The sequence below is a fragment of the Heliconius melpomene genome, chromosome 4, assembly GCF_056956725.1.
Source record: "Heliconius melpomene rosina isolate 202511_hmr_F chromosome 4, ASM5695672v1, whole genome shotgun sequence".
Classification (NCBI taxonomy): domain Eukaryota; kingdom Metazoa; phylum Arthropoda; class Insecta; order Lepidoptera; family Nymphalidae; genus Heliconius; species Heliconius melpomene.
In genome coordinates, this window is record NC_140392.1 from 5,028,129 (window position 1) to 5,055,302 (window position 27,174).

Below are 27,174 nucleotides of genomic sequence, written 5' to 3' on the forward strand. Positions count from 1 at the left end.
GAAAATTAAATAGAATGCATTGGCCGGGAATCGAACTCGGGCCCGCGTGGCAGGCGAGCATTCTACCACTGAACCACCGATGACTGCTCATGACGCGCTTGTATAAGCAAAACGTCGCGGGGCGCGTTTCGCAGCAAGGATGTTTTGATATTGTAACAACTTTTAAAGTACTTTTTAAATGAAAAACAGTAAAAGACAGTTTTGATCTACATTAAATGGCCAACGTAATTAATATACTTATTTATATGCTGAGAGTAAGGGATAAGTAAAACTTGAGTCGGCACAGCTGATGTGTCAACGGCGGGATGTGTCAACAATTAAATGCGTTTTTCTCTAATACAATTCGCAATTTCGAAATAGTGTAAAAAGCAAATTTTATCTTCGTTTAACGTAGAAAATTAATAAAGTAGTTTAAAGGATAAGGATTAATACCATTATGGAAAAATGTTTCTCGCAATAAAAAATATATTGAAATTACTATTTTTAGACAGAAATATGATCACTACACGTTATTCTTAAAAGATAAAAATATGCTGTCGCGGACTTTTTTGTAGATCTTATTAAGAGGAACAATACTCCAGTACATTATTTTCATGTAGTACTTACCATTAAAGCAGCGCATGCGCGAAAATGTCTCAACGGGTAGGACTTTAGACACATTTATCGTATTTATGTTAATTTACATAAGAATGTACAAATAATAAACTATATATAAACCTTCCCTGAAAAATACTCGACCTAATGGTGAAAACCGCATAAAAATCCGTTCGGTGGTTTAGAAGAAGAAGAGTTAGAAAGTTCAGACAGACACGAAAAGCGACTTTGTTTTATAAGATATAGGATAGGATAGGATAGGATATGTATTTGTTTTCTTCCAGTTTCTTTTTTCTGCGCGGTAGATATCTATAATTTATCTTTTAATTAAACTACAGTTTTATTTTATTTCTTCGTGACTTTTTTATTTTTTTCCGGGTGTTTAAAAACATTATTCGCAATTCTTAAAAATATTGCATGATAGTTGATGGAACGATGAAACTAAAAATAATTAGAAAAACAGTTTTCTTTTCAGTTTAATTAAATGAATATGGAATAGGGCTTGACTTAATACTAGAAATTTTGCAAAATTCACAATGAAAAATGAAGTAACAAAATTAACTTCATTTTCTTTATTATGATCGTCTTCATAAATCTTAATATTCTAATAAAACCTTTAAAAATATATACAAAGCCTACTGTATCTATTATTAATGGTTTAGAGGGTATTTGCGTCATCATATTTTAAGGGTTATTGAAACCCAGAGCCTGTGTCAGCGTCCAGCCCAAATTCAATGAGATCAAAAGCTATTTACGAGCAACCTTAATGCCTAACGATTTCCAAATCGTTTAAACCGTATATATAAATTATACAAAATGGTAGTCCAATAGATAGTGGTGTGCCAATATTGGTATGAAATAACAAAGGTTGTTACTGAATAAAGGAGAGAGTTAAATAAGTCACGTTTGAACATAATCCTGAATACAACGAATCAACTTATTTGGGTATAAAATTATCCTTTTACTTTAATTTTAATATTTCAAATTATGTTCCCCAATAAGAATATGTAGAAGAAGAACAAAGTGATGAATTATTCTGTTTTTTAGTTGTATTAGAGATATTGTTTATTTGGTGGTAGAATACATATGCTGCACTTATTTCTTTGACTCTATGGATATTGAATCTACAACAATCGAGCCCAGTCAGGTAGGTACATTTCAAGTAAACTACGACAATGTTATTTTTTATAATTAACAAAATTAAATAGAGTATAACAAATAGTTCTTTGTAGCTTTTTATAGATTTCAATATTCTTAGTTGCAAACTGCACTTTAGCTTAAGTAAATTATAACAAGAAACCTTTTGTCTCAACTACTTACAGACTTTTTAACAAGGCACAAAATAACTGTTAAAATTGTTTTAATATTAAAAATTCTTCATAAAATAACCTAACCACAATAATCCAATCATTATTTAACCACCATTACAATATTAGCTTTTTAATATAATTTGTTTATTATTTCACACTACCGACTCTCTTGCGGGTTCGCCCGCTTGAACTACACTATTAATTCACTAATCTGCATTACTTACATTTTCTCATATTAATATAATTTTATATACAATATTTATACCTATATTGAAATTAAAGTTTCACTCAATTCGATAAAATTATTATTTATAGCAATATTGACGAACAATTATCTTTACAATGGTACCTATAACTTTTTTATTTACAGAGCAGCATCATGTTGCACAGCATCTACAGAGTTATAAGGAAGACGTCCAAAAGACAAGACGATATGTTGCTAAGGAACATAGCTGGCGAAACACTGTCACCAGATAAGTCGGCGGAGCTCCTGGCAAAGACGTTCTACCCTGACGACCAAGTAGATGGCGAAACTGAACTGCACAAGCGAGTCAGAGAGGCCACTGAAGGAAGAACTCCCGCGGAGATTGAAGACCTGTCGGAGGACGACCCCCCCTTCACGGACGCGGAATTGGAGATGGTTCTCTCGAGCCAGAACCCAAAGAAAGCGCCGGGACCGGACGGCCTGACCTCCGACATATGCAGCATGGCGATCAACTGTGACAGAGAGGTATTCTTGGCGATAGCTAACAAGTGTCTATCACTGTCATACTTCCCCAAGCAGTGGAAAATCGCCCACGTCTGCATCCTTCGTAAACCTGCAAAGGACGACTACACCAACCCAAAGTCGTACCGTCCCATAGGGCTACTACCGATCCTCGGGAAGACGGTCGAGAAGCTTTTAGTGGGAAGACTGCAGTGGCACCTTTTACCAACGCTTCATCCCAGCCAATATGGGTTCACGCCGCAAAGGGGAACCGAGGACGCACTCTATGATCTAATACAACACATAAAAACAGAAACTAAACAGAAAAAAAAGACAATACTCCTTGTATCCCTGGACATAGAGGGCGCTTTCGACAATGCTTGGTGGCCGTCCCTTAAGAGCCAATTGGTGCGGAAACGATGCCCAAAAAACCTCTACTCCCTGGTGGCCTCGTACCTGGAAGATCGAAGAGTCATCATCAACTACGCCAGAGCAACCAGCGAAAAGGGTACCACGAAGGGTTGTGTCCAAGGATCCATCGGCGGACCAACCTTCTGGAACCTCATCTTGGACTCACTCCTGCACAAAATGGCGTCCAGAGGGATATACTGTCAGGCCTTTGCTGACGATGTGGTCCTCGCTTTCTCCAGCCATAGTACTAGTGAGTTACAAGCCCAAGCCGAGACCACCCTAGCCGAAGTGCAGGACTGGGGAAGGCTAAATAAACTGAGCTTCGCCGCGCATAAGACCCACGCGATGGTAATTACCAAGAAGCACAAGTTTGAAGCCCCCGAAGTCTACATGTCCGGCACCCGACTGAGTATGGTCTCGGAAATAAAACTCCTAGGACTCGTAATAGACTCCAAGCTGACTTTCAACGCGCACGCATCTGCAATATGCAAGAAAGCTGCAGACATTTACAAATGACTAGCGTGCGCGGCGAGGGTAACGTGGGGTCTTAATGGCGAGATAGTGAGAACCATATACGTGGCGGTGATAGAGCCAATCGTCCTCTACGCAGCAAGCGCGTGGTCTTCGGCAGCCGAGAAGCTGATGATAAGGAAACAACTAGACTCGCTGCAAAGAGGATTTGCCCAAAAAATATGCAAGGCGTACAGGACGGTGTCTCTGACATCGGCACTGGTCCTCTCAGGCTTAATCCCCCTTGACCTTCGAATCCAGGAAGCCGCCAATCTGTACAAGATCAAAAAGGGGTACTGCGTGGACCTCCTACCACCAGGACGCGAAATAGAGCGCAGGGTGGGACCATTACAAAATCCACACCCATCACAACTCAAAACAACTGAGTACATGCGCTTGGAGAGCCTCGACCAGGAGACCCTCGATAAACACCAAATAGCCGGTCCCCTAATCTTCACCGACGGCAGCAAAATCGAGGGTAAAGTAGGAGCAGCCCTAACCTTGTGGGACCAGGGTAGGGAGAGGAAGTTCTCCACATTTCGCCTGGAGCCGCACAACACCGTCTTCCAGTCGGAAATGTATGCACTCTTCAGGGCAATAGAGATGGTGAAAAAGTCGAAAACGAGCGCTACCAACATCTTAAGTGACTCGAGATCATCCTTGGATCTACTAAGATCCCCATCGACGACTCACCCTCTCGGCCTACAAATGAAGAGCTGCATACGTGACATCCAGAACGAGGGCAGGACAGTGCGGTTCTTCTGGTTGAGGGCCCACGTTGGAACACCCGGCAACGAAAGGGCAGACGAGCTGGCGAAAAAGGCGGCAATAAAAAAGAAGACGGCACCGGACTATGACAAAGTACCAGTATCATACGTCCGAAAGCAGATACGCGAGGCGACTGTCAAGGCATGGCAAGCGAGATATGAAGCCTCCCAAACCGGATCAGTCACAAAGCTGTTCTTACCAGACGTCAAAAAGGCATATACCCTGGTAAGGAAAACAAAAATAACACCAACAGACACCCAGCTACTGACTGGCCACGGAGGTTTCGCGGCCTACTTGCACAGATTCCACTTAAAGGACAGCCCATCTTGTCTCTACGATCCGCAATGTGAGGAAACGGTCACGCACGTAATCCTGGACTGCCCAAGATACGGCTCAGATCGAGCGATGCTGGAGGTCACCATCAACAAAAACCTAGACCAGCAATCACTCCACACCATCTTAGAATCAGAAGCCACCAGGACACCTTTCCTCACCTTCGCACGTAAAGCCATCTTAACAGCCGCGAAACGCAACAGCTCGCTAGTGGCTCTCCCCTCCGCGCCAATACCCGCGCCACCCTCACAAACATCCCAAACACCAGCACCTGCACCATCACAAACCCCTGCACCACTCACACAAAATTCCCAAACACCAGTACCCACACCACCAACAACACCTGCACCGCTTCCACAAGCTCCCCAGATACCAACTTCCGCACCACTTCCAATCCCCGTACTAATCCAACAAACACACTCGACACCTGCTTCTCCCACACCAACAATACCAACAAAATCAACAATAAATAAACTACTGGCCTCCCTCAAAAAGACCACAGGAGGCCTGCCAAAGAAGTGGAAAAAACTAACCACAAAAGTAAACCCGCCACAGCACAATCCACCAACACTGGCCACAACCAACGTGATGGCAATGCTAAATGAGAAGGCAGCGGACGGACAACCCGGAATAAGGGTCAGGAGCGTAGCCTTGTTCATGGCCGAGGGATCAGAAAGGGTGGGAATAGCTTTCAGTCGCTCGGAACCGCCGGATAGAGTCCAAATTTCACCAGGACTAGCAGCCCTACTCAAAGGAAGCACGAGTAAAACATCGGTGAGGTCAGCAAAAATAGACTCACTGACATGGCAAAGGCTGGCTGAACCCCCCTGCCGAATACTGCGGTCACAGAACAAAGTGATCGCATTGCTCGAATGTGGGGAGAAATCTCCCTTTGCCCAACTTGACTCGATCCTCCGAAGAGTTCGGGAATGCACGCCGCAAGGAGCCCCTAAGACCATAAGCGTAGACGCAATGAGGGTAGAACCTTATAGAGGCAGCATAGCAAACTACTACGAATGCCTCAAGGTCGCCCACAAACACCAGCTAGTCGTCTACGAAGACAGGGGGGAATGCCTTGACTTCCTAAAGGCAAAGAAACATCTACCTTCCCCTTCAACAGAGGCTCCAACCGAAACGCCGAAGCAGAGCGGGTCCGAGAGGCTGCAAGAGAAGCTGTACCCCGAGCCATCCACAAGCAAGACCAACACACCCACCCCCAAACATAACATCTCGAGGACTTTGGCGAGGGCCATTCTGGGAGTCGTCGCTCCAAGGGAAAAAGAAACCCCAAAATGCTCTGCCTCTAATGCTGCGCGCCAAACCAGCACCGACATTCCGGGAGTCGAAGAAACTCCAAAATGTTCTGCCTCTAAGGCTGCGCGCCAAACTAGCACGCAAGAGAGAGAGGTCAAAGCCTTTTTCGACACCCGAAATCAACGGGAACAAAAAGGACACCGCGAAGGCGTACTAGAGCACAGCAGAGGCAACATAACACTACCTGACCTAAAAATAGCCAGAAGCCCAAAGGAACATGCTATAAATGCGTTCATCGAGTTCTTAGCCACATTAAAGGCAACCCGCGAGGTAAACACCAATATCTGTAAAAAGATCCTTCAGACTTTCCAGAGAGGGAACCTCAAACTCCTGGAAGTAGAACTCGATGAAGCCAAAGCCGCCATCTATGACAACGTCAGCTCCCGTGTCATTCACGGAAGCATGACGGGACAGTACATGGCGGCCTATAGCAGCACCAAGGGCTTTATAGGCCTGGTCGAAAGTGAAAGAGTAGACGATCCCCCCAAATTCCTTACATCAGAGAGCGACCAAGTGGTAGTAGTGGCCGAATGCACGAGGGTGATGCTGGACGATAGGATACTCGGAATGGCAAACGCCATTTCAAGCGATCCTGAGCCGGGCGCAGCCTTCGTGAATTGGGAGCTACCAAAACTTTCCTGGGTAAATGGGGTTCCGGGGTGTGGTAAGACAACTCACATTATCAAGCACTTCGATGAGGACACGGAAGTAGTAGCGACAACCACAGTAGAGGCCGCGAAAGATCTAAGAGAGAAGCTGGCGCACCGCCTTGGCACGAAAGCGACAAAGAGAGTGCGAACAATGGCCTCGATCTTAGTCAATGGTTTTCATGAGGGAATAGCTATAAACCGGCTAACGGTGGACGAAGCCCTCATGAACCACTTCGGGGCCATTGTTATGGCGGCCAGACTGTCAGGAGCGAACGAGGTCACACTCATCGGAGATATCAATCAGCTGCCTTACATCGACAGACAAAATCTATTCGAATTAAGGTACTGTAGGCCTAGCTTGACAACCAACATCACATGCGAGTTGCCTTGCACACATCGGAGCCCAATGGACGTCGCCTATGCCCTCGCCGGAGTATATAACAGCATTTACTCCGCAAGCCCCATTGTCCACTCCCTAAAGGTTCTAGGATATACCGACGCGCGAATACCACACTGTAACGACGGCACCCTATATCTGGTCCACACGCAGGAGGAGAAGAGGCAGCTGAAAGACCAGGGATATGGAGCTGGAGCAGGTTCGCGAGTCATGACTATCCATGAGGCTCAGGGGCAGACCTTCGCAGACGTCGTCATCGTCCGAACCGGACGCGCACGGATCCGAGTACATGAGAGCGTCTCTCACGCAGTCGTCGCAGTGACGAGACACACCAACACCTGTGTCTATTACTCTGACGATGGCGGTGACGCAATAGGCAACTTCATCAGCCGAGCGGTGGGCGCTTCATTTACGGAGGTGGTGGAGGCGAACCTAAAAGGGGCAATGTCACAAAGAGACGATAGGGTGATAGAGACACTGATCCAAAAACTTAAGGAAGGCGTTCTGCATAAGCCAGGCCAAATCTAAAATTCCACACCTATATACATAATAATTATACAAAAGACTATAATAATTATACAAAAGACTCTAATAATTATAATTTTTATTCTAATAATTTCTCTAATAATTATAATATATATTTTTAAAATTTAAAAAAAAAAAAAAAAAAAAAAAATTGTCGGTAGGGGTCTCATCCAACCCCTCTAGTATAAGCTCTAGATATAAGTACAGTTTAAATTGTCCCAAAATTAAGTACGCCACATTAAAAAAAAAAAACTTTCTTAAAATAAAAAAAGGCACGGGCAACTATGAGCCCGTGGATGTAGTTTTTTTTAAAATAAAAAAAAAAAATAAACCACTTGAAAAAAAAAAACACCCAATGTTGGGCTTGGCTTTCCAAAATACAATAGTCTCTCTCTCTATCTCTCCGTTGAGTGAATACTACATTAAATCGGTTAAACCATTTCTGAATTTACAAACAGACAAATAGATATAAAAGTAATTGTTTTATGTTCTATTAAATTATTAACTTTTTTTCTTTATATATCTTCCATATAAAGGCACCGATCCATTGTACAGGCAGTAGGCACCGATTCGTCACGATTTTATTATAAGCATAGATAAGACATCTTTAAAAATTACAAGAACTTTCCGGAAGCAGTGAACTGTAGTCAGTTGATAAAACAATTAACTATCCCTTTGTCAACGATAATTTTATCTCCACGCTCCGCTGATCTGTGACTTATGATAATCTGATGGGGGGAAGGGAACCTCCATGAATACGTGCCTTTTGTGGGACCAACTGATTTACTATGAAAGAACTTGGAAATGCACGGGAGGCCCCAATTCTTTATCAAAACTTGCGGATAAAAGGATTTTTTTTGGCTTTCTTATTAAATGCTTTTATTAAAATCCAGCTGCTTATTTGGGAGGCGGTTTCGCTCCCGTCCTCTTATATTTATAAGTTCGTGAGAACTTGTTGAGATATCCGCTATTCTATAAGAATTGTGTTTTAGAAAAACACTGGAATATCAGAAATAGTATTGTACGATTCTTTTATTAGATCTAGATTGATATAAGGTTTATTTTTAATCTTAACCGATGCTTCCGATAAAACAAAGAGATTTATTAGAAAGTGAGTAAAGACCGGTTTCTAAATATGTTTAGTTTATTTACTTAACGTTATCCCTTTAACTTTATGTACTCGTATAGTATTACTATATATGTATAAACTAATAATAATATAGTATTCGTATATATGTATAAACATGGGAAACTAGTGTTAAGACACTGTTCCCAGTAAGACACTTCCGTTCCCCACTTTCCACTAAATTTTGCCGCTATATTTATAAAGTTTTCTGCATTATAGAATCATGACATTATAGAATTTTCCCTTTCTACGCTAAGGGCTACCAATAATTTCGCTTTAATCTATAATATATATTATAATCTACATTATATAGATAATTTATATATTAAAAAGAGATTTTACTGGGATATACCAAGAAATAGCAGACGCTCAAAGGATCATCATCTACAGGCTGTCTGCATAACTCAATATCAGAAGTATGCGGCGTCATAACATCACAGCCATCGACTTGGTATTGGTGGAGTCTAGTCAAAGGACTTTAAACTTTGACTTTGGAAAATTTGAATATTTTGTGAATAACGGTCTTTTCATATTAAAATTTTAAGCTCAAAAGTAAATGACTTGTTCTATATAATATTAATAATGTTTTTTGGAAGCTTTCTCCTTTAGTTTTAAATAAATTATAAAATAAACTTCTTAAAAACTCATAAATTATTAAACTTCCAACAAGGTTTAGTCTAGGAAGTAAGCGAGTTTAAACTGCTATATTACCCGTTATAATTAATGTACAGAGACGTTTTCATTTGAGGGCACAAAAAAAAGATAAGTGCTACCAATTAATTTTGGCTCCTTGTAATGGTACCAGTCCCTTTATTGGCTTCAGCCAATACTTAGCGAGCCGATTTGTTTGTTTTACTCTCTAAATTGAATACCGATGGTACTTCGCAACCAATTATAAAGGATATAAAATAGCCCTTTGAGCCATATATTGCATTCAACAGTTCCTGCTTTTTTTAGCGAGTGTTTATTGTTCTCGACTGTTCATCAACGTCTATTTCTATTGAGTCGAATTTGATCTATATCTATAAAGATAGATAAGTACATGTAATTGGTTGTAGGTTCAATTCCATTTAGAGAATATTTTTAGAAGGCTAAGCTTATGTTTAAGGCCTTGTAAAGTTTTAAATAATGTTATAACAATAAATCATGATCGTAGCGTAGTGTAATGATCTAGTTATAAACGCGATGATTTTGGGTTCGATTCCCATCCGTGGGAAAGAATGATTGAGTTTCGCCACTAAACACGGAATAACACGAGTTCATGCGAAAATTGCGAAACGGAATACTTTGACACTAGATTGAGATGTAAAGTGACAAAAAAGTCATATAATTTTAATAAATAAAATATATTTTATACAAAGATATTTGTTGTTCCAGGCGGCGCTTTGTGCGGACTACAGCGTCCCGGTAGATTGCGTGGCGGCAGGTCCCGCTCCGCGCCCCAGCTCCTTCCACGAGATCTCTGCACCTAAAGTAAGTAGAAAATACAAGTATTTATTTATGGTATTCAATGGTATTTTAAAATGGCAGCCAGTTTAGAATTAATTATATTTTAAATTAATATTTTATGTTGATTTGATTAGATAGATCTCTAAGCTCTATGCCACACTTATCTTTCGATATGCTTTCGATATTCTATGTCAAAAAATAAATATAAAATCGGAGAAAATAGTAAACGGAGGAATTTAGAACTACGATTAAGTTGTTTGCTCCATAACGCAATACATATATAAAATTGAAAATAAAAATTGTTCTTAGAAGGGTTTCGGTAAAAGTTTTATTTATCTAGACCGTAGTATTTAATATATTAAATGAATATAAGACTGTTAAATAATGTTTATTTTAGAAGTAAGTATATTTTTAAATTAAAAAGCTTTCACATAATTTTAGAATATCATATAAAATTTTTTAACATATAGCTAATGCCACATCGTACAGACTTCTTAACAGCTGCAAGGACCCTCATTTTATATCACACCTGGTACACTCCTTATGCGTCACTTTATTTATTGTTAATCTAGAATTGTTATACCGCAGGTACAGGCGTGTGACTGTAAACACGTCAGGTTATGGGTTCGACTCCCAAGGAAATTAAATATTAAATATTTTAATTTTTTCGCTCTGGTGTAGAGGCAAAGTAAGGCAGTGAGTTTCGGAAAGGTGGAAAATGAAGAACGGAGTGTCTTAACACTAGGATCTCTCTGCCTAACATGCTGTGTGCGGGATACAGCGTGAAGCTGATTTTTTAATTTTTTTTTGTATTTTATTTATTTATGGATGAATTTCAAATTTAATTATTTTAATAAGCGAATATAATAATCTATCGGTAAATAAATATTTTTTTTAATTATTATCATGTTTAAATCCAGTTTCTTCCAAATGACTGCGTTAGGGAAAACTGCAAGATTGCCAGTCGGGGATTACCCAATGATCTGTTGATAAATAACCATAAACATTCGTGGAACCGACGAACGCTTAGTTAAGGTCTTTTACAGCATTGATATATTTATGTTCTTGCTAGTTAATTATAACTGAGTTCTGCTGGCTGGCTGAATAAACGCGAATGGTTGCGAATTTTAAAGTTTATTAATATATTGTTTTTTTTTTGTTTCTATTATAATTATTCAACAAACGATTGAGTTTTGCCGCTTTAGTAAGTCTTAGTAGGCGAAAAGTTTTTTTTTTTTTTCAAAATTTTCTCTGGTTATCTAGATAGATACTACGATTAGTAATAAAAATGAATGATGCTTGAAAATGACAATGAAATGCAAATTAAATAAAATATTCTAGAAAATTCCTAACAAATAGGTATCCATTAGGTAATATGTAGGTACTTGTATTTGTCATAGATATCTAGATACGATAAAGATATTTGAAAACATCCTGTTTCTATAATATGGATTAACATTAATTATAAATATAGAACCTTATATGTAGAAATATAAGATGTGATATAATAAATACAGAATACGGTTACTCATACATCTTTATCTATCTATTTTATAGATAATACCGATATAAATAGATAAAAATATAATCTGTATCATGTTTGGTGCTGATAGCGATAACGAATTCCAAATTCAAAATTTTTACTTGATTTGGGTTTATACTTGTTATAATATAGGTTAGGACACACTTTGATAACATATATTTTTTCCCAAATATTTTGTTATTTTTATTCAGCAGGATGAGACGGATCTTGTTCCGCATATAGCAGAGGCAGATGGAACGTAGAGTTAAGACACTCTGTCCTCCACTTTCCGATGAAATTTTGAGGCATTGCCTATTGAGGTTCTCTCTGCCATAAATTATAGGATGCTAAAACATAATTAATTAAACTTTTATTTAGTATGTACGTATATATTATACGAGTCCTAAGTACGTAAGTATCTTAACCATTGATGCTCGCGATGACCTTTCCAAGAGCATTATAGGAGTGTTGCTAAAGAGTGACTCACAAAGTCATTCAACTCGTATTAGGTTACGGACACATTGTATTATTGTGTTTATTTTATTTATACCTTAGTAAATTATATGGTAGAGATTAGACACTGCTTTCTGTGTCGGTCACAGCTTCAAATCTTGTAAGGGAAAAATGTTTGTGGTATTGTGGACTTATTGCAGTTTATTTTAACTGTGTGTTTAATATTATAAATCTGAGGAGTTGGATCCCAGTAACTAGTGGTCCAAAATAATAGATTTACTTTTATTATGGACGCTGCGGTAGAAGGTAGTCTAGTATTGAAAATGGGTATTTTTTTGGTAGAAGGAGAAAGAAGAAACAGTGAGTAGATAAAATAATCTTTCCGTTTACTAAACTATTAATTTAGCATAATAAATATCGCCAATTACATTTATCTAAATTCTTATCTCCAACTGATAATAAAGATAGCGTATTACGTTATATTATCAGGTTTATTTTGTTTTTCCTCTTAAAAATATGATTGATTGAATTTAAGGTATTATTTTAAATTATATTTAAATACTTATTTATGATATGCATACTTTACTATATTTGTTTTAGATATGTTTTATCTATACAAGTCATAAATCGATCGCGTGGTTGGTATATAGGTGATAATAATAAATACATGTCTTCACTTTTAATGTAAAGCAATTTTATATGTATTTATTTATATATAACTAGCGGCCCGCTCGCGGTTTCACCCGCGTGAACTATGTTATTATTAATTTCTGTCTCCATGGCTACGTCCTAGTGACGTCCATGCAAAATTTGAGACTCCTAGCAATTGTAGTAACGAAGATTCATACAAACTTTCGACCCCAAAAACAACCCCTTAGAAGTCGAACATTGCAAATTCCCGTCTTAGCGAGCACCTACGTCCTATAAGTAATTCCTATGCAAAATTTGAGATTCCTAACACATGTAGTTTCTGAGATTTCGTGATGAGTGAGTGACCTTTCGATTTTATATATATAGAAGATACATATGTAGGGACTTGTAATACTGGTGTTGATGTATTTTCATGTATTTCTGAGGATGTATGGCATTTCTTCTTTAGAGGGTTTTGGTCTAGATCCTCCACGATGACCAGCCGGATTGGAAGATAAGGTGTAGTTGCTAATGTTGTTTGTTGCGATTTTTCTGTTTCTGAGGAGGGAGGTAATTGCTAGTATTTGTAGGCTGTTTTACACTGATCGCTTGGTGTGTTGTTTGTATACAAAAATCTTTCATATAATAAGAGAAAGAGATCTATAAGAATCTTAATCAAATACCTCTTATAATACTTTAATAGAAATCAGTACTATTAATTACGGCTCAAATTATATGAGGCAGATTATCTGTACGTGAAACAATGCCGACGCTACTTTGTATTCATAGTAAGAATTCAATTAGATGTGTCTTCGAAAGCTATATACTTATTGTATAGATAAATCGTTAGTGTATGTAAATATATAACTAATATCTATCAAATTGAGGCCAGTCGTGGCGTAGGGCAGTGTGACTGTAATACCTACTGGTTGTGGTTTCGATTCCCATTCGAGGCAATATTTATTTAAATTTATATTTACGAAATGTAATTTTGCTTTGGTGTCGAGGCAAAGCGCGGCATTGAGTTCTGCCACTCAACACGCAATGGCTCCAGAATTCGGCGAAGTGGGGAACGGAGTCTTTTCACGAGGTTCCCTCTGCTTACCCTATTGTGTGCGGGATACGGCGTGAAGCTGATTTGATTTATGTTAAGAACTTAGTGCTATGATATAATCATCATTTTTTTTGGCTTCACGCTGCATCCCGCATATAGGCATATGCATTTGCAGGGTAGACAAAGGAAAATTAATTAAGACGCTTCATTCCACTCTTTTTACCCAATTTTCGCTTTGATTGGTAAAATTTAACGTCACGCTTCTTGCTTTTGTCAGAGGAAATGTGAAAATAGTTCATTCAGCCATAGACAGCAAACTTTTTAACTATTTTTTTATATAAAATAAATAACATTAACAAATATAAATATAATATTCCCATAAAACTAAAAGCTATTTCGTCTTCCACAATCCTATACGGGCAACCAACTCGGTCACTCGTCCAAGAGCTTAACCATATCCTTTTTAAGCTCTGACTCATATATTTAAGTAGGTATATGGTAAGTTCCAAAGAATGTGATATAAGTTACACGACACATCCTGCTGCTTGGTACGCACCGGTCATTCTGTTCGGAGAATTGGTCTATTTGAGACGATGTGTTATTTATAGTACCTATATATTACAACAAGTGGTCCCGAACGCGGCTACGCCCGCTTGAACTATACGAATATTTATTAAATACATTTATGAAATTATTTTCAGTTTTCAATAGAGAGATGCGTTAAGCAAGCTCATTTTGGGTGACGTTTTCTAACAACAAACTTTGCAAATCGTTGCTTAGCAACGGTCGCGTATCTCTATATGAGTATTTTATCACAATTAAATTAGCGGTTTGGCCCTGATTACGTAAAAGACAGATAGACAGACAGAGTTACTTTCGAATTTATAATATAGGTATGGATAATATTACAATGGTACTATCTAGCTTTGAGTTTTATTACTGTCAGCTGTGGTCCAATCGTGGTGCAAAGGCACAAGCGTGTGACTATAAAAGTGGGGAACGGAGTGTCGTAGCACTAGCCACCACTAGACAGAGGAAGCCTGTGAAAGGCTCCCTCTGTCTGCCCTGCTATGTGCAGGATACATAAAATATATCACTTTTGTACTTAAGTGTAACAATGTTGAGTTAAATAGATGTTTGTTAATGTTTGTAAGATGTTTGTAAGCTTTTCTAAAAAATAATAGTAATATTATAACGTCATTGACAGTTATTTTAAATAACATTTTTAAAAAAAAATGTGAATCGAGAACACGCTTCGTCTTATGGAAATAATAAGAAAGTACGAAAGTAAGGTACTTCTCATTTATCAGCATAAAGCAAAGCAGAAAGTATATAATTTCATTTGTCATTGAATAGATAAACGAATAATAGAACGGCTTCAGGATTTTTTTTTCTCGCTTAGAGCAGAGAAGGAAGAGAGCCTATTGTAAAAACACTCTGTTCTCCATTTTTTAACCAATTTTCAAGACAACAAATACTTTAAAAGAACTATTTTTCTATAATAAAACATTCTCCATATAAATAATAATGAATAACAAATCTATAAACATTTGCTCTAATTGACCAGTGTGCTCAGAATATATATGAGAACAATTTCTCATACATTATTATACAATTAACGATACAATGCAATAAGTCATTGTATTAATCACTATTGCGTGTGATAGCCCCTCATGAGTCAGGATATGAGTCAGGTTCCATCCCTGCTGGTAAGGCTCGCCGTACATTAGGTAAGCTTAAAGTTACACAACTTCAACTCAAGTAGCTGTTTTCTTGGATTTAGATATACTGGTAGGGCTTAAAATTGTATCTATTTTAAGTTTAAAATGATTAAAATTTAATTTTAATTTAAATAATTGTAAATTTGATATGTGTTTAACTCAATAGGAAACTTTAGATATGTGTTACATACGATTAAAGTGACACTTAGTATGTTCATCATCATCATCATCATCATCATTATCAGCCTGTCCTCGTCAACTGCTGGACATAGGCCTCTCCAATGGCACGCCACTGAGCTCGAGGCTCGGGCCTTAGCATGTTATATTTCGTAAATTAATGGAATGTGGAGAAAGGAGAGATCTATGGCAAATCTTCATATATCTAATATATGTAAATTAGATGACAATACAATATTACGGTGTCATCGAGCTGGTCTGATGTCCAAGGTTCCACACCTTGGACTGCCATCTGGTTGACATATCGATTTCATGCTCATTATATTCGTCTTATTAATGCTTTTTTTTTTTAAAAAATCGTGCTTTTTAGTTTTTTAATATAAGTATAATTTTAAGTTTTCAAGTATAATAAATAAAAAATAGGTTCGCGTTTGATGTGTCAATCAGAGGCGACCCTTATATCTTCATAATACAAACAATGGGGGTGTGTCACTGATTGAATAGTGCATTACAAACGCGTTCTGAATACTATATTCATATATAGCGTAGGTGTCAACAGTTTTTTTTAAAGTTGGTATGCTATGAATAGATTAGTGAAAGTGCTTCAGTTTATATTAGGTACATACAGACAGCAAAAAATAATCATATATTCATATGTATAATTTGTTTCTTAAAAATGCAATAATGTTTCCAAAATAAGTGCCCTGTAGTCTTGTCGTTAGTGAGATTAAGGTAATATGTATAGAAGTCGCCATCCTCTTAATATTATAAATGTAAAAGTTTATGAGAATGGATGTTTGTTCCACTTTCACGCAAAATCTACTAAACGAATTTAGATGAAACTTTACAATAATATAGCGTATATATTAGAGTAACACTAGGCTACAATTAATGCAATAAATAATATATAACTTGGCTATAACTAACTATAGTTCAAGCGGGCAAAGTCGCGTTTGGGTCGCTAGTATATTATAATAACATAAAGTTTGCTCTGTTTTGGATTAGAAAACATGTGTGGGAGACACAAGCATCTGGTAAATGCCAAAAAGAACTTTTTTTGACAGAAAGGAAAGAGCAGCAAAATTTGGATTCGAATGTCATTTTGGCTACCCACGTTTAACAAATGCTACAAAAATGAAAAAATATGAATGATTTAGTCTTAAAATAAAAGTATATATTAGCAATAAAAGTAAAAAGAGACATGCCCATATAACCCATATGACATATTTTCAACATTAACAGCAATCTAGTAAAAACCCAATATATAAAATTTCAACGTTTAATACGACATTACAATGAAATAAATTTATTTTGATGCTATTGTTCCCAGTCATAGTATTATTATATTAATTAATAACCTCCGAGTGAACATTGTTTAAGAATGAAATCATCAAAGAGGAAACCCCTCACTGAAATCGAAGGATGGTCCGAGTGTGTCAAAAGAGCGTGCGTCACAAAACTAGTAAAGCACGTCAAAATGACGTGTCCGCATATTTTTATGAAATTGTTATCATATAATGCTCTAGAACCGACACCGGCGCCTGATAATGGACCCTTTCAGTAACAATGCACTTAATAGGGGTGGAATGGTTAAGTATGGATAGATATTCTTAGTTGTAAAAGATAAAATTGTATACGTTTCTTTTGTATGAGGCGTAAAAAGTATTATGATTATCTTAGTTGTAATAATAGAATTAAGTTCTTTTGAAAATGCTGAGAAATGGATTTGAATGAATATTATATTTACAGATCTTTTTGTATTAAAGAATAAGCTGTGAATCATTGAAGATTTATATAAAAATTAATAATATTGTTATTTTTATAAAGTATTAATTGTTTTACTTATCTTAATGTTATTATTTGCTTACTTATCTTTTTATTTTGATAATTGCACCAGATTTAAATGCTCGGTTAAGTCAAACGTTAGTAAGTTGAGTAAAATAATTGCAGAGAATAAGAACTGCACTGCGCCTTTACTTCCCTCCTTTAATCAGTGGGTAAATGAAAACACTACATTTTTATACCACACTATGTGGAGGTATTCATAATTAAAATACTTGAAACGTTATATCAAGTTGGTAACATTAAAGTAAAAACTTTGCCTTAAAATATATGCTAGTGTACTAGATCTCATGGTTTCTAGCTTCATTATATTGTTTAATAAAAAAGTAATAATTGTTTAACTATATATAAGTCGTAAAAAAAGGATCTTATGATAATAAATATAATAACAGAAATGTAGACCAATACTATATTCTAACTAGTTAACTAACAACTATAATAATTAACGTAAAAACTTTAAGCCCACCAGGTCCTACGCGTAAAGTCTTCGAGAACAAATATAAATATTATTTTTGTTACTTTCTCTTTATATCATAAGGATAACTCACTCTGTTTTGTTCTATTCGTGCCGTGTGACTAAATCTTATGCTTTACTTTCTCTAAAAAGCAAAATTACATTCTGTTACACTTACCAACTACGTCACCATGACGTCGATAACATTATAAAAATAAAACTATAAATTCATCAAAAACCCTACTATAATAGTCCATATGTTTTTCTATGGCGGTTCCCCCATATATTCACATTTGGGCATGACTGACAAAAACATCATACCGTACCTAACACCTGTGGCCAAAAGTGACTCATAATTCCACGTGAGTCGGTCCATATGACCCGGCGGGTAACACGGGAGTGTGTGAGTCACTTTTTTTATTACAAATTTTTTGGGAAAATAATGACTAAATGTTGCGGTTTAATGTAAAGTACAGGAGCTTAGTAAATGTCTTTGACAAATACAAAGTATGTTATTATAAGCTTTATGTCAAATACGTGACATGTTTTTATATGGTGTAAATAAAGTACGCTTAATAAAACTATTTTTTTAACCGACTTCTGTAAGAAAAGGAGGTTATCAATTCGACTGTATGTTTTTTTTTAAATTTTTGTTGAATAATTTTAGCAATCAACTTCTTCTTAGAGCTCTCAGCTTAGTCGTGATGCATAGGCTCAAAGTGTAACTGTACGCGAGGATATATGTGGGTTCGATCCCCAGTCGAGGAAATGAAATATTCATTTAAATGTATACTTTCATATTTTCGCTCTGGTGTTGAGCCTCAAGAATTAGGCGGAAAGTCGAAAACAGAGTCTCTTAATTTTAGGTTTCTACTGCCTACCCTGCTACGGCGTGAAGCTGGTTTATTTTTTTTTTTCATTTTTACTTATTTTTAATACAAAAACTAAGCAAACAATAAAATAATATTAAAATTTAAGCTCTAGACTTATGTAAATCTCAAATTTTGCTGATAAAGCTTTGTAAGCAATATCTAAAGGTCACGCTGAAGAGGTTTTCAGTTTGAATAATCGAGAAATTATTAACAGCACTTGAATAACTTGATTGTGGGATTGAAGGATGTATTGAAGTAGTAATTGAAATTTCAATACAAGAATATTATTTTAAAAAAATGTATAATAATCCTAGTAACAGCTGAACTAACCTTGTTATAATGGAGACAAATTTTGTTTAGTGGAATTTTTATATAATAAAAATGTATTTCTTTATTAAATAAATATCTGCCATCTAATGTACAAAAATTGAAAAAAATTAAAATTATTTCCCTCATGCTATATTCTCATGGGAGGGATCGGAGGGCAGAGAGAACTCTCTCCCTTCTCGCTGAATTCTTTAGACATTGTAGGTTAAGTGGCGACGAGTCATTACCAGAACAAGAAAATTAAAAACATATTCAATATTTTAATTCCCAAAGTAGACTCAGCTTAAGCCTAAGCCTAACTTTATCTACTTAGAAAAAATGCAGGTGAGAAGATAAAAAAAGATATAAGAGCAATAAAATTTTAATAAAATTTTAAATTAATACCAAAAACATATATAGATACTAGCGCTACAATTTGCGCACAAAAGAATTAATATGTGAGTCATATCAGTAATTCGTTATCAATCGCCTAATTTACTCTGGTATAATATTAAATTAAATATTTAATTTATCAATGCCATTTTGACAATTGTATTGTCTTGTGAATCATCGCTACGTCTTGTCCTTGTTTTCTTCTTACATTATAGCATGTGAATAAATAATTATTTTTAATTTAAATTGTATAGTATAAAATTTAAAATATATTATACAAACACTTAGTAGGTTGCCCATAGTATATTTTTTTCAGTTTCAAGCTAGCTAGCTAGCTAGGGTAAGCAGAGGGAACCTAGTGTTAAGACACTTCGTAAATAAGGGAATTATATATATACATAATTACACATATGTATGTACATATCTATTCTTAGATAATTATTTTTCGCTATGTGATAACATTTTGATATATCGCTCTAGAACAATTACTTTAACTATGCAAATATTATATTTATATACAGACATATGAATCACGAAACATAGATTTTAATTTTAATTTTATCATACAAAATTTATTTTTTCATTAATGACAATTCTAAGTAGGAAAATATTAACTCCTAGTACAAAATCAGTTGAATTTTCTTTCCAAATGGGCAAAAGTTCAGTAAACCTAATTTCAGGATGCCCACAACTCCTCGACCGTACTGTACACTACGCCTTATTTTTCTCGCCTTTGAAGAAAAATTGTACTAACTTAAATTACCAAGGCAACTGCGTCGTGACAGACATACCTTCATCATATTTTTCTAATATTATATGAAAAAAGATATATGAAAAACTGTCACTATCGTTTTCATCTTTGGCTCTACATCGTGTTTACCACGTAAATCCTTGGCCCGGTTGGCGAAGATTGTTCTGATTTCGTATTCACCTCAAGACCTTGGTTTTAATAGGTTTAGTATTTAAATTGGACACAAATTAAAACTTTTTAATTAATTCTTAATTAATAACTAAGCGTTATAGTATATACGATTATAATGATATGGTATGAAAACACTATTTGTTAATCCTGTATTGTCCATATAAAAAAACTACCTGCTAGATTTCTCTATGACAATGAGGAAGTTACCATCAAGGTTCCTCCTCCTTCCAAATAAATATATGTGCCAAAACTATATTATGTTATTGATATATCAGCTATATAGATGTTTAATAGTTTTGACGTTTTGACTATACAAATATATTCAAGAAGAATATTGTTGCTACAACAATTTATAACTTTTTTTATTACGCTACACCTAGCAGGCATAAATATTTCATTTCCCCGAATGGGAATCGAACCTGTCGCCCTTATAATCACACAATAAATCATGATTATTCAAGTTTTGTACTCCAGAGGTAAATAAACGTTGAATAAATTTTTAATTACATATTATGAGCACATGAAAAAAGTTAGAATTCATATGTGCGAAGATGGCGTCATTCGCAGATTTTGAAGTGCATTCACCCGTTCTTAGATCATCTGCAAAGTTGGTCTCACTATCCTTTTTTGGAGATCGTCATTTAGAAAGAAATCTTTTTAAGGGATTTTGTGACATGAGTATACAGTTCGATAAATTATAAAAAATATTTTTAAAAAATATTGCTAATATAATATGAAAATGTACATTAGGTACCAAGTAAATATGCTTAGAAGAACCATTCCTCCGAGATACTTGTCGTCATATCATTTTAAACCTATTATTTATTTAAATGTACTATTTTATTTTATGCGCGCAAAGAATAACTGGTTGTCTACAAAGTCGATTTACAGACGATAATTTTAAGCGATAACGTCATAAGAAAACACTGATAAAAAATTAATACATTTATGAATTGAATTCAATTATTATCACTGAGGTATCATTATTTTGTATAATACAAAAGAGTTAATTGAACATTAGAATTATTTCGATAAATTAAGATTTATTTGCATTCGTTCATACAAATATTTTGGTACTTAAATTATACAGATGATAAGTAATAGTTTTCTATTTCTAAATCTTCTTTCTTAATTACATATTAGGATAGATGCGTCACAAGCCGATCGCTTAGGCTGATCGTTCTTCTCTATCGTTTGTTCTGGGCTCTCGCCTGCACACCCGGCTCAGGGGGAACGTGACAATTAGTCATGATTTTCGTGCACGCAGCTGACGTTTATTAATTTCTAAGACAATATGACGTCAAAAAATATTAGAAATTACACATAATATAGCGTTTTTCTACGTAATATTACATACTTACGTCACCGTTCGGTGACAATTTGCAATGCTTTTATGACGTTTCAAAAATTCATTACGCTTAACACTTATAATCTTATTTGATATGCATTTTATATATTAAACCAGGTTATATAGTAGCCAATTGCGTTTCTTAGATTTATAATTACATAGTGAAAAAAATATTTCAGATATTTCAATCGGCTAAATCGCTAGTTCCATTTAGTTCCGTTAGTCCAATATATAAACATACCATTTTTTTTTAAATAGGCCTATTATAGAAAGATTGTGATATGAAAATTTATTTCTTTTATATTTAGCAATGGAACCCTAAAATATAATTTGTGAAATCTTGTTTGTATCTGCCCACATGATTCCGGTCCACAAATGTTGAAAGTATACCATAAATAAATATAAAAATGGTTTCATAAAAATGATGATCCGATAAATAAAATAAAAAATATTGTAGTAATTATTTATGCTGCCATAGTACATAATAGGTAGTGTACTTAAAAATGGTAATAGGCATCGAAAATTACATATTTGATATTTAAATTGCCAAATGAGCAAAATTTCTCTGAACACGTACACTTAATACTAATATAATCTAGGTGTAAGTGGAGAACGGAGAATTTTAACATAAAATTTTCCTTATACCACTCTTGGGCGTATCTAGAGATATTTTCTGGGAGGAGTCCGGATTTTAGCTTTGAACAGATATATTATAAACGTTGTTTTTTTTTTGAGGCAAATCTGAAAATGTTCATAATTAAGTAAAATTTCTGGCATGGGAATGACCACCGCCCACTCTCTATTGCTATGTCCTAGAATCTTCTTTATATTACGTTATAAAACATATATTGAAAATAAAAACTATATATATATATTAACATATAACCGAAATAGAATTGTAATTTATACACACTTCGTATAGAAACACGGAAGGGAAAAGTTACAAAATTCATAATATACAACTGCGCATTTGCTGTGACATAATGCTAGAGCTATTATAAACATATTATTGAACTGACGATATTATCTTAACAAATATTACTTATGCAATAGGTGCTTAAATTACGTATATAAACGCCAGATGACAGGTTGTGAGTTCGATTCCCATTAGAGGAAATGAAATATTTAATATTTTAATTTTTTCGCTCTTATGTCTTAACACTGGAGAGCCCAGTCTTCTTATCCTGCTTATATGCGGGTACAACGTAAAATTGAAAAAAAAAGGAAATAAAAATACTTATCTATACTAATATAATAAAGCGGAAGAGTTTGTTTGTTTGTTTGTTTGTTTGTTTGTTTGTTTGTTTGAACGCTAAGATCTCTGGATCTACTGGTCCGATTTACTTTGTTTTTGTTTTGTATGAAAGATGCATTCTTCAGAAGTGCTATAGGCTATATAATATTACATTACACATATATACTAATAAATTAAAATACTTTCTAATTTGATATGCAATTTATTCTGCCATGTTAATAACAACCGTCGTCGCTACGCGACCGCGTTCGTTACCGCGTCATTTTGATATTCATCCTTATGAAAATAAATATAATAGTCTCTTTTAGCATTTCATCTAGATTGAAATTATATTTCTATAGAAATTATATTCGTATATTTCAAGCAGGCGTAGCCGCGTCCGGGTCCGCTAGTTTCGAATATATATAGAAGTATTTGAAAAAATATACTTATAAATGTTAATAATAAAATTGTATGTCTGTCACATGCATAGCGTTCTAGACGCAAGATTCCTTTCGGGGATGTTCCGATAAATTTTGGTTCTCAAGGGATCGAGACCAGACCAGATTGCAGACTTTAAAAATGTCCTCTTTATATTACTATGTAATATAAGTGCTGTTTGATTTATATTTTATGTTAATAATATTATTGCTGAGAAATTATAATAGTTTTTTTTACATATAATTATTAAATAATAAACTACTAATACATATAATATTACAATTATAGTACATAGTATTAAAACATTAACGTGAATTACGATCCACTAAACGGTTTCGAAACGCCACCTACCTACCTATAAATTTCGTGAACCGGTTTATAATTATTTTCAATTATACATTCAAACACTCAGGCATTCCTCGTAGAACTAAATTACTCACGCTGATCTGTCTCAGTTATCGCTGCAAATAAATACCTCAAATAAATACCTCAAGTATATCTCGCATCTACCTCGACGACCTCAAAACGGCATTCGACCTAGTCGAGCTCGTAATCTAACATAACAAGTTGAAATTCAAACGCGAAAGTTTACGTTCGGGTACCCACCTATTAATAAACACGCGATTTTATATTCTATTTCAAAGCAATACGTTCTATAATTGTACAATGAATTTTGGGACACGTGCGGCACCTCGGTATTAATGGAGTCGATTTCGAATAAAACAGCGCTTTAGCGCTTTTGGAAGTTAGTGCGTTGTTTGTTGTGTTTACAATGGCAACGGACCAAGCGCTGTAACGCTAAGCGGTTCGTTCCGCCGCGCGATGACTCAAGCCTCGGTAAACAGTATGCGGGGCGATGAGTCACCGTTTTACACATTCGCGTAGTGTTTGAGCTGTGTTGTCAGTCTATAGTTGAACTCGTCAAGTAACCACTAGGTACCCAAGACAGACAGTGTTTTAAGGTTAATTCCAGGTTCCCAAAACAATCGACGAGGTTAATCGTATTATTAATAGGAACCCGTGTTTTTAGTTATTATAAGGACTTGTGTGAAAGTGTTAGTAGTTCTAGTGTGTGCGTGTCACTAGTGAAACGGTCGATAGTTGATCGGTTAGCTAGCTATATGTGAATAGTTTACGTTTATTATATTTATATTTATTATTATATTATAATATAAGGAGAGTGTAGTGACAATGCCGTCTAACAAGAAACTAATGTCTAAGATGAGACAGATTGCTCAGTGGATTTTGGTAGTTCATGTGGTAAGTTATTGCATCGCCTTCCTAACAGCATTTACTTTATTATATAAAACTATTTTATATACTTGCTTTAATTAATGAATAATATATAATACGAATATAATTCATTTATATATTAAAATCGCTTATGTAACAAATGTATATTATAAATGGGGAACGGAGTGTCTCAACACTAGTTTCCCTCTGCCTGCTGTTTGCGGGATACAGCGTGAAGGTGATATATTTTACATTAACGAAGCCAGGTTTAGCCATTTATGCTGAATAGGAACTAAGCAGGTTCTACCTACTTCACTATAAAACGCAATGATGAATCATACAAAAATTTTGTTGAACGTGACAAAATCGAACTTTATTTCGTCAAATAAACTAGATCTATAAAAATTTAAGTTCAATTTGGATTGCTAAATGTTTTACATACAGATATTTTTTTTTAAATATAATGGGCCATACAGAAATACACGCAATGCCTCTGGAATTCGGCAGAAAGTGGAGAGAACGGAGTGTCTTAACACTAGGTTCCCTCTGCCTACCTTGCTGTGTGCGGGATACAGCGTGAAGTAGATTTTATTTTTAGAAATAACTCTGTAACCTCTCTATAAGTTCGTAACATTATCTTTGTAACAGAAGAATAAGTTGGAGATTAAATCGAAACAGTACTGGATATTGATTAGAACCTCAGCCTTCGGCTATCCCAGGGGTTGACTTAACTCAGTTACAAGTCCAGAGAGCAAAGTTTGCTCGTCCTCCACGCAATCTTTTATTTGAATCGTGAAATAAGAGTCCAAGTACAAGTTTTATGCATTTTCAAGATTTAGTTTGCGTTTGACAAATTTGTTTTAGGTATTTTATAAACTAACGTGTATTCTAACATAAGTTGTTTTTTTTTACGATTTTAAATGTCATTTCCTATAGTTAAAAGTTCTTCGATCTGCAAAAAACTATTAACAATCCTGTCATCCGTTAAGCAGCTGAGAATTCACCAGAAAGGCATTCACAAAAACTCAGGCCAGACAGATTAAAAAAATATGAATAAGCAAAGGTCTATGTATATTGTATGGACAATGTTGCTGGGGCTATGGAGCTCCATAAAAGTCGATTCACGCAAGTTGTCTAGATGTGAGAGTTAGCGGCTATTTGGGGTTTTAAATCCTATGTACCTTTATGGGGTTTATGTAGGTATTTTATATAGCAGAGTAGGCAGAGGGAACATGGGAACCTAGTGTTAAGATATTCCGTTTCTTTAAGATACTTCTGTCACTCACTTTCCGCCGAATTCTGAAGGTATTGCTTGTTAATTGGTGGAACTACGCGCATTGCCTCGTTATAAGAGCGAGGAAATAAAAATATTAAATATTGTATTTCCTCGAATGGGAATCAAACCCGCGCTTACAGTCACACGCTTGTGCCCGACTCCTACAGTCATTATTTAAATAAAATTCTATTTAACTTTAAAAAACAAAGTAATATCCAAAGGAAATTCTAAGAACGTACCTAAGATTGGTTACGTGACAAAATTAGACACAATTGTCGCAAATGACAAAACAAGCGGAGACAGGAAATAAGCTTAATTACTAAGTTGCCAGTCCAAATCGCCTGGAGGGCCGAGGGTCTTCTTAAGTAGACCTTCACAAATGCTTCAAATGAAGAGAGCAATTATGGAAGAAATTCTCAACGCATTATTTTAAAGGGCATCGCACTTGAAAATCTTGTTTAATTAACACTTAATTTTTTGTAAATTATTATTAATTTTCTATATAAAAATGTCTAAATCTTATATAGTTATATGAGATTTTAAACGCGACAGGTTGTGAGATCGATTTCCACTCGAGGAAATGAAATACCTATTTGATATTTTCATTTCTTCGTACTGATGTAGAGGTAAGTCGTGGGGTTGGGTCCTGTCTATGCGGAAAGTATGGAGTGTCTTAACACTAGGTTTCCTCTGCCTATCCTGCTGTGTGCGGGATACAGCGTGAAGCTTAAAAAATAATAACTACATATAAATAATTGCACTTCACAGGATGTATTTTACAGTGATATATTAATTATGGCCTCCTGCAAAGATAAATTACAAGATAAGGACAAAAACGATTGTATACTTCAAAGTAAAGAAAGTATATGAACATTCTATCACAGTTATCGCTTGTTCTTATGAGGAAATAATAAAAATATTGCACTTTACTGTACAAAACATAGAAAAGGAAACAGAAAAATAGCTTGGAAAACTACAAAAAAATAGATAGATATAGAAAATTAAAGAAACACTATAAATATTAGGGCTTTGTGCCAATACTGAGAATAATTGAATAACACGTTCGCGAGGCTTACGAAAGTGAAAAGAATAAAAGACAGTGTTTGACTTGGTTGTATGGAACCTGTTTGGCCCCAGGTTTGCGGAACGTGACGAGACGACCTAGCTGTAGGACTGGCCACGCCAATTGCAAATGCTGCAAAG

At 35.4% G+C, this 27,174-nt stretch overlaps 1 protein-coding gene across 2 annotated transcripts in view; it reads left to right on the top strand.

Annotated features, from left to right (window-relative positions):
- Window positions 1–27,174, top strand: part of hwt (SH2 domain-containing adapter heavyweight) — a 166,377-nt gene that overhangs the window by 125,574 nt on the left and 13,629 nt on the right. Inside the window, exon 3 of one of the 2 annotated variants that reach the window (XM_085208278.1) lies at window positions 10,022–10,117. In XM_085208278.1, the coding sequence (XP_085064404.1) occupies window positions 10,022–10,117 (96 nt within the window). Of the gene's footprint in view, window positions 1–10,021; window positions 10,118–24,335; window positions 24,723–27,174 lie in introns of those variants that run through there. The other variant, XM_085208279.1, reaches the window with a different exon arrangement.